The sequence below is a fragment of the Aquila chrysaetos genome, chromosome 12 (assembly GCF_900496995.4).
Source record: "Aquila chrysaetos chrysaetos chromosome 12, bAquChr1.4, whole genome shotgun sequence".
Classification (NCBI taxonomy): Eukaryota; Metazoa; Chordata; class Aves; order Accipitriformes; family Accipitridae; genus Aquila; species Aquila chrysaetos.
Genome location: NC_044015.1, coordinates 914,467 through 923,376, shown reverse-complemented (window position 1 = coordinate 923,376; position 8,910 = coordinate 914,467). Strand labels below are relative to the sequence as shown.

The window sequence follows — 8,910 nt, the reverse complement described above, 5'->3', positions numbered from 1 at the left end:
AGTCCCTAGAGCCGCAGGGCAAGCGCATTAGCAATAAACTGAACAAAACGCTTGCAACATCTTACCACGACTACACTCATTTCCTCGCTCACCGAGGGCTGCCTCTTGCTGCGTAACACCGCGTCTGCCCAGTCCCACCCCGGGTCGTGGTTTCAAGCACTGTTTGCAAGCCAGCTGGGAAGAAGATTCCTCATTTCTCCTTACTTGACAAATGTGAGATCTAGAGCACAGGTGACCTGCGTGAAGCCAAATGAACAGCAAGAAGCAGAATACAGCTTAAGCCACAACGCTGCCCTTCCACAGCGGGGGACCGAGAGCCCGGTGTGTTCTCGGTGACATCAGTAACCGAGAGCGCATTGGAAGGTCCCTAAGCCAGGGGACAGAGAGGTGCCCATGCAGATAATGGCACCTATTAAATCCGAGCTTCTTTGCGGTACTAGAGGAATCTACCTACTTGGCAAAGAACTCTGAAATCCATTAATGAAACATCCTTTAACCATAGTGAAATGCTATGTCTCTCTCTTTTCCTCCACGGGTGGCTGGGGGTACTTGGAGCATCTCTTCTTCCATACAGCAACCAGAAAACTCACACACACACTACTGTCCACACGCACCCCCAAAAAACCCCAACTTTATACATGAACCCTCATTGAAAAACAGGTCTGGGTACACAGAGCAAGAGAAGTGCTCTTCTACGCCAGCAGAAAGCCAAGAGGTGGTTCCTCCCCCAGAACCCTGCCGCAGAGGTTATTTTGCACTCCACAGAGCACGGCGGCAAGGTACAACGCTGCAGCAGCAAACAGGCTAGTGAAATCAAAAGAGCTTACCAGCACTCAGCAAACGGCCTGCAGTTCCCATTTCAAGGAAGGAAATTTGCATCCAAAGCATCAAGAGCACTTTAACTTGAGTTTAAAATAAATTCAGAGCAGATCCATGCCGCCAGCTTGTGTTTGTGACTGGAATCCCAGCCAGCGCCAGCCTGAGCTTCTCCCCAGGTAGAGACCTCAGCGAGAGCCTCTCCTCGGCAGAGGTGATAGCTCCAGCTTGTAGCACAGAAAAGAACAGGGCCAGGAAAATGGTATGGAGGACAACACATCTGCAGCTAGTCCAGCACACACAGGCCAGGGCCATTAGTGCTAATTGGGGCTACCCACCCCCTGAGCCTGAAAATGAACATGCATTTGGTTTGCATCCCATTGCAGTTCCCAGCACCTCACACAGACCAAGGCTTGAAAGCATGATGCTGTCCTGCCCATATTGCTGCCATGGTGAACACTCTCCATTAGTTCATTAAGCACTGCAGCTAATTTTGCACAGCACACTCCCCAGGGAAAGCCAGGTGCATCCCAAAGGGTGCTGCTGTGGTAGGGTTGGGTTTTCACATGTCTGTGCAACACTGTGCTGCGCTTACCGGAGGCACATGGACTGGGAAACACAACTTGAAGAAGGGAGCAAACTCTGGGCCGGGCTTTAGTCCTGCTGGGGCTTATGCCAAGCCTTGGATCAGCCCAAGACAACTCTGCGCTCTGCACAGACAAGCCTTTCCCTTGCAGTAGGGAGCTCCCGTGCGAGCAGGGAGCCTACAGCTTAATTCAATCAAATTAGGGTATCTTAAAAAGTTTGTCTGTCCCAGAATCATAAAAAGCCCTTGCCAACAAGTACTAACAGGGCTAGGTTAAATCCGGCTGAGGTAAAGCCAGGGGCGAGAGTACCACCCGCAGCTGGGAGAAACCTTCTCCAGGCAAACAGCTCCCCAAAAGCCACCCCAAAACCTGCTGCTCCCCAACCCCGAAGCCAAGACACAGCCCCTGAGAGGGCACTTCCACCTCCTTCCCAGAGCTGCTTGAGGGAAGACTTGCCTTTTTAAGGCATCAGGATTTATTTTCAGCTTCACCAGGTGTTGCCAGTGCCCCATCAGCCGGCATGTTTGGTCTGTGAGTGCCATCTACAGGGTTCCCTTGCTCCCCAGCCCCTCTCCTGCCAGCTCCTAACACCAGCTGCCCTCTCTGCACAGCACGACAGAAGGCCCTACCAGAAACAAGGTTAAAACACGGAGCAAATGAAATCCTCTTAGCTGTGCCATGCTCCAGGACGAGCGTGCAGCCACCAGCCTCCTGTGCATGGGACATGACCAGAGAGCAGGGTGGCAGAGTGGGACACGGGGACCTTGGCTTCTTCTTTCTTCAGTGCCGCTCATCTACACAGCTGAAATCTGCACAACCACCCTCCTTTGCAAGATGGATGAAAAGCAGATGTTAGTACCAGGGAACGCCCTTAATTTTGTTCAGGCTTTAATTCTTTGCACTGAGGAGTCAGGACATCCCCATCTGGGGGACAGCCTCTGCTTCCTGACTCCCAAATAAGCAAAACGTAACTTGGTTCTTCTGTTGCAGAGAGGCTGGGATCACCCTTGCAGGGATGTTACTTAGTCTTCTGTACAAGAAAAGGGATTAATGTAAGAACAGGGAGAAAGGGAGGAGACTTTAGAAAACTGAAACAAACCCCGAGATGATCAGTGAAGGTGAGCAGTAGGCAATGAGAGAGAAGTATGGAACTAATAAACAAACAGGATTGATAGTGTAACTCTGCTGCCAAGCAGAGAGCAAGGCAATGCTCAGCTAGGGCAGCTGAGCAGAGAAAAGCTCCATAAAAGCACCATCCCATCGGCTCAGCAGCAAGCCAGCCACGTGAGGCGGCCCGCAGAACAACCCCGAATGTGGGCAGCCAAGCACACTGCCATGGAGGAATCGGGTGAAACGGAATGCTTTATTTCACTTGTTTCAAGATACAATGGAGGGGGGATGCTGTAAACGAAAGTAAAACAATCAATCAATACAGGACTGGTTGCTATTTAAAAATAAATCAACAATTCAAGCAGGAGGGTGAAAGACTAGCTCCTCCATTTCTGAGAGCACAGACAACACAATGCACTCAAGTGCTGTTTTATTGACTTCTTGGCAATCTGCTCAGACCACAGGTCCATCTCCCAGCACTTTAGCGCTGCAGATCCCATTCCAGTCACATGTACAAATGAAACAAAACAGAAGCACATTATTAACAATAGAGAGCTGATGCTCATATCGCTCTCAGTCAATCTCATTAACCTCAGCAGACGGTCCAGTCGATTTGCCTAGTAGTTCAATATCAACAGTAGAGGATTCAATACAGCCCTCCAAGAAGATCAGAGAGGCAATTATGTAAACTTTTGAAATTAGGCTTTGGCTTAAACAACAGTGATTGTTTCAAGCGAATTCTGTAGCAGTCACTTGTGACACACAGGCTGGTGACTGCGCAGCACCGTAGGGAACCCCACACTCCACTCTTGGTCCTCATTACCCTGCGCCCATCAGCTCCGACACCCTTTTGGCAAGGATCGGCAGAAGCCCCGCACGGGCTAACAGTAAAGGGCAGCCAGAGTCCGTATCGCTTCCCACTATTCCCACTATATACCAACACCCTGATTCACTCTGGAGAAAGAAAAGTGCAGCAGTAGCTGGTGAGGCATCAGCCTACCCAGGGACAGACACACGTTCCTCTTGAGCAGCAGCGCGTACTCATACAAGCACAGCCCTGCGCTGACGCAGCCGTGCAGCTCCCAGGCTGGAGCTGTCTCACGTGCAGCTGGCTCAGAGCACATGCGTGTCTGCTTGCATCTGTGTATCTAAATCTGTTCTGAAAAACTACCAGAAGATCTAACTGTTGCAAAGAGACCTACTAGGCTATCAACATGGGTATCAAATATGCATAAACTAAAACTATAACTGCAGTAACTACTGAACTGCTCTCTTATTATGCAAGGCTTTAAAAGCCACTATTATTAGCAAGATCCACCCACCCAAAAAGCCTGCACTGGCCTCACACTTATTGCCCATGGGTGCACTGTTCCACCACTGTGAGGAGAAGCTGCTGTGATAGCTCCAATTTATTCTTCCAGGAGAAATGGAGATCAGTAACAGCTGTGCCGAGCAATAGATTTGTCCTCAAAGGAGTCTCAGATCTGTAATCAGCAGCTTTGTTTTCTCCTCTCAGAAAATGCCTTTAACAATGACTTAGAATGGAGCAGGAATGTAATGTCTTGGCCTGCAAAGAGCAAATCCAGACTACCGACTGCTTCCAAGATGCAGGATGCTTCAGGGGAAAATGGAAATAGCCACACAGGGTCATTGATTACAGCTCAAACCTGTCTCCAGCCAAAACAGGATCAGAATAAAAGTGACAGCAATGCTACACTACAGCCCCACAATCACATTTTTATTCTCCACACGATGAAACCCTCCCCTTCAAAGACAGCCAGCAGAAAGACTCTGGAAAACATGTACATGGTGCATAGATACTGGGCTGGCACACCCTCCGGGCCTTCAACTTAATTACCATTTGCCTACATAGTACCAATATAGGGAACTCGTTATGTGCTCTGGATGTATCCCTCCACACCTTTCCCTGCTCAAATTCTAAATACCTATTACAGCAAAATCAAATTCTATCAAAATTATTTTCAAGGCAGGACCTACAGCTTGAGATCCCCTCTTTGATCAAAATCATTCAACTGTTAACATTAAAAAAAATCCTCCACTCCTGCAAGGTAAGGAAACTTCAAAATTGCAAAACCCATCTGTCCCATGAAGAGCAGAGCCTAAAGAATGATCAAGTTAATCGCCTCAGGTAAAGAAAGGCCAACGAACGTGTCAGTCACAATGCTGAGCCAGGGCACGTCCGTTGACTGAAATACAGTCAGGCTTACCTGGCTTCGGCACAATGCAAGAAACAACTTTGCAGAGAGAGTTGAAGAGCCAGAGAAAGTTATCAGCATGTGCATAGACCTGCCAGCCTGTGCAGGATCAAGGAAGATACACTACCATGAATCAAACAAATCAGCTCTCTGATCACCCAAGGGGCAGCAACGGCCAGATTTAGCCATTCCTGCTATCCTCACAGAGGAACACAGCAAACGCTTTCATCTCTGCATCAGCTAAACAAGCAGAAAGTACCTAAAAGAGGCATGAAAGGATACAAATGATATGAAATTAGGGCACATCCAAGTGCTGTGTTCACATGACAGCATTACTAAAAATATATATATATATATTTAAAAATCTTTTGCACGTGTGCAAGACAGAGCTGCCAACACCTGGGGTGACATTTCTCCAGGAAATCTCACCCGCTCTGCACTGAGAAACACTGCTGCTCGCACAGGTGAGCACCAGGATCACACCACTCCCTCAACTGCCTCATGAGGGATTTCAGAGCAGCAGCTGGACCCCGAGCTCCCAGGTGACCTGCAGCAAAACCATTTGTCCTTGCTACTTGATAAGGATATCCCTTCTGCCCGACTCTTTCTGTTAAGTGTCAGTTTTGTCCCCTTATCTACAGAGGATTTGCTAACCAAAAGAAAGGAGCCATTACTCCAAAGACATTCTCAATCTTCATCTTAAAGGTAAGGTCAAGCAGGGAACTCCCTGGCCTGCAGGGTAACTCCCTTGGGTTCTCCTAACAAAGGCACTACCAGTTTTGGGTGGAAGTGGGACTTAAGGATACAGGTCTCCACTTGCCCATAGTTTTAAAGGAAGGGCCTTCCCTTCAAGGCCAAAATGTGCCATAAGCAGGAGCACTTTACAAGCAGTTTTCACCATTTTAGCAACAGATCCACCCAACAGTGACCTTCTAACACATTCAAGTTTGGTCCTACACAATAAGAACCCGAATACCAACACAATGGGCTGCACAGAAACATCCCAGTTTGTTGGCCTGACAGTGAGACGTAGCCTGAGTACCAGCAAACGGAGTGAAACTCCAGTACCCTTCAAGAAGAGATTATTTCTGAGCCAGAGCTGTTTTCAGTTTACAAATCACAGTTTATAAGGGTTTGGGTCTTCTCCCAGTCACCAGATGCCCAGACACAGGTCACTCATCACACCAGCAGTTAAGGCTCTCCGACTCAAACCGCAGCACTCTGGCTCTTCCTCAGGTGATCTCTGACAGAGCCAGCAGGAAAAAATCCAGAAGCTTGGTAGACATCACACATTTCTCTGGTGAACACACCACTGGAGCTGGGCAAAACAGTCTGAACACTCACAGCCCCAAAGACTACACAACTGATTGCTCTTTTGGAGAAATGCTCCTTTAGGCTAAGTGACACCTTTCATTTGTAAACATGTCTTTGCTCTGTAAACCCATGTAATGACCTGTATTACCATGTGTAACTGCTAACCCTGCAACTACAAGAAAATTGATGCATTTAACTCATTCCCAAAACTATTCTCTGTCTGAACTAACACAACACTATCCACACCTGCCACTAGTGTAACAGACAAGAGCTCTCCCAGCTCATACCAGATCAGAGTTGATTACAGAGACACTTCCTAAAGAAGTGACCTGATACTGCATGAAGGAAAGAGGATCAGCCTGCAGAAGGAATCCACTTGCCTGATACTTCAAGCTGACTGCCACAGTCAGTAGAGAGGGATATGAACACCTATAAAATACCGACAGGCCAGTAGACACAGCTGCAGCACTTGAGTCCAGAGCAGTAAGATTTCAAATGCTGAGCATTCATCTAGGAGTCATGTTTTCCTCAGCATCTCCCTGGGCAGTTAACAGCACCCAATGCAGCATCATTTAGCTTCCAGCTCCACCTTTCCCCAAAAATGTGTGTGAAGAAAACAGGTTTGGTCCCCTTTCCCCTGTCCCAGCTATGGAAGTGTTTGTACTGTTAATTAATAGTCATTAGAAGCAAATATAAAAAATAAAACTCGAGCACTGCTAAGGTGATTCCACTGGACTTGCACCCCCTTGGTCAGTCTGTGCAGTTGGTGCCGCTGGTCCCAAATCATCTGGAAAAAAGAAGAACCCTGCATCAGAGTGAGCATGTACAACGTGACAGATCACTACCAACCTCAAAACAGCTGGGGGAGCTGAGAGGCCAGACAGCGAGCTACGCGGAGGTAACATTCCTCCTCAGCTTTAAAAAAACATCCTCCAGAGAAATCAAACTTGCTTGACCCAAGGGATGAAAGCACATCGCTGTGAAAACAGGAATGGATGCCCCAATGGGACCATGACTTTTAGTTGCAATGTGACTTGGGAGCAATTCCTAAACTGAAAATACAGCAGTTTTTGTTTTTCTGTCTAATGCAGGGAGGCTCAGACTGGACAGGAGGGCTGTCTCTCCTTCCTACAGGCCTGCTAAACACAAGGCACAAAGCAGTGCTCCAAACAAACCCGGGTACGTCCCTTTCAGTGCACTTGGTCAGCAAATGAAGAAAGGCAAGATAAAGTCTGTATGCCAACATAGAGAGACCACACACAGAAGTTTAATTTATGCAGATCTGGTTATAGGATCTGTGCCAAAGCTCCTACATCTTTAGAAAAGAAGTCTCTCAGCCCCTCATGAGGAAAAGAGAAACACACAAAATACCCACTTACCGCCTCAGATTTCTTGTTTCAAACACCGTGTCCTCGTCGCTGTCGAACGAGGCCATCTCTATGTTCTCGTCGTAATTCGACAGAAGGCCGTATTTCTTCCGCTGAGGTTTCTTCAACCTGAAATGAGTTTTGCGCTCATTTCTGGGTCCCTCTGACCTAGGGCTGAGGGACACAGAGAGCGCAGGGTGAGTGTGCTGTCACACAACCGGTTTGCAGGGAGACGGGGTCTTTATGAGTCAAAAGGCAAAACGAACGGGACCGGGAGACGTTTTATCGCTGCTAATTACCTTTGGTAATTAACAGCGGCGTGAGTGAATTTACAGCAGCATTTCCCACGTGCTGCCAGAGGGATGCACAGGGAAGCACAGCTCCGGCCTGGCAAAGGGAGGGAGGAGGGGATCCGGGGCAAACGGGGCACAACCCCAGGGCCCGGGGGGGACACACGGGGACCGGGACAAGCAGGGGCAGGGCCCCGGACCGGGGCGGGGGGGACACCGGGCCGGCCCGCACTCACCGGAACGCCCGCAGGAGGAAATAGAGCGCGGCCAGCAACGAGAGGGCGCTCAGCACGTACACCGCCCGCTTCAGCACCGGCAGCCCCGATCCCGCCGACAGCCCCGACCCCGGCGGTCGTTGCGATGCCGGCGGCGGGCCCGGCCGCGTCCCGTTACCCGCGGCCGCCCGCGGCGCCTCCGTGGCGTTGAGCGGGCTGGGGGTGGCCGGAGGAGCGGGGGAGGCGGCCCGGCCGACGTGCAGGAGGAGGAGGAGGAGAAGGAGGAGGCAGAGGGGCCTCGGCCGCAGCATGGCCGGGCCGGACGGGGCCCGGTGGCGCGGAGCGGCGAGCGGCGCGCGGCGCCTCGGCGGGGCGGGCGCAGGAAGGCGGCGGGACGGTGCCGCGCGGCGCAGGCACCGGCCGGGCCCGGCGGAGCCGCACGCAGCGTTCCGGGGCAGCGCCGTTCCGGGCCGGCCCAGGGCGCGCTCCCCCAGCCCGGCCTCGACCCGCCGCCGCAGCCGTTCCGCCTCTCGGCGCGGTGGTTTCCCCCTCGGGGCCGCCGTTCTCCCCCCACAGCTGCCAGAACCTCCTCAGGGCCACCATTTCCCGCTCAGGGCCGCCGTTCCCCCCTCACAGCCAGGCTCCCTCCCTCAGGGCCGCCATTTTCCCCCTCAGGGTCGTCACTCCCTTCACCTCAGGGCCATCATTTCTCGCTCAGGGCTGCCCTTCCCCTGCCGCGACATCAGTTTTCCGGCCAGAGGCGAACACTGCTCGAAACACGAGCATTTTGAGCATTTAACAACCGCCTCGTTTCTCCACAGGAGCTCGGGACTGACCCGGGGGGGGGGTGTCTGTCAGCCACCCCGAAGCACAGCTCCACTCCCCCCTGCGAGCTTTCCTTGAAGAAAAGGGAATTTTGGCTGGAAATGGGGGTGACCCAGCAGATGTCACACGGCATCCACAGCACCCGAGCACCTTTCCCACGGATGCAACTG

General features: G+C 51.2%; 1 protein-coding gene across 3 annotated transcripts; it reads right to left on the bottom strand.

The window, feature by feature from the left end:
* Positions 1-2,747: 2,747 nt before the first annotated feature.
* On the bottom strand, positions 2,748-8,284 carry FAM174C (family with sequence similarity 174 member C). Of its 3 annotated transcripts, XM_041128000.1 has the most exons (4): positions 8,067-8,284; positions 7,937-8,030; positions 7,423-7,584; positions 2,748-6,830 (listed from the first exon to the last, which is right to left on the bottom strand). In XM_041128000.1, exons 1-4 carry the CDS (start codon positions 8,224-8,226, stop codon positions 6,827-6,829), a joined length of 420 nt encoding a protein of 139 aa, XP_040983934.1. In that variant the 5' UTR covers positions 8,227-8,284; the 3' UTR covers positions 2,748-6,826. The 3 variants fall into 3 exon arrangements, with proteins under 3 accessions (XP_040983934.1, XP_029888545.1, XP_040983935.1); XM_030032685.2 differs by having other exon boundaries at positions 7,937-8,284; XM_041128001.1 differs by having other exon boundaries at positions 7,423-7,539; positions 7,937-8,284.
* Between the last annotated feature and the right edge of the window lie 626 nt (positions 8,285-8,910).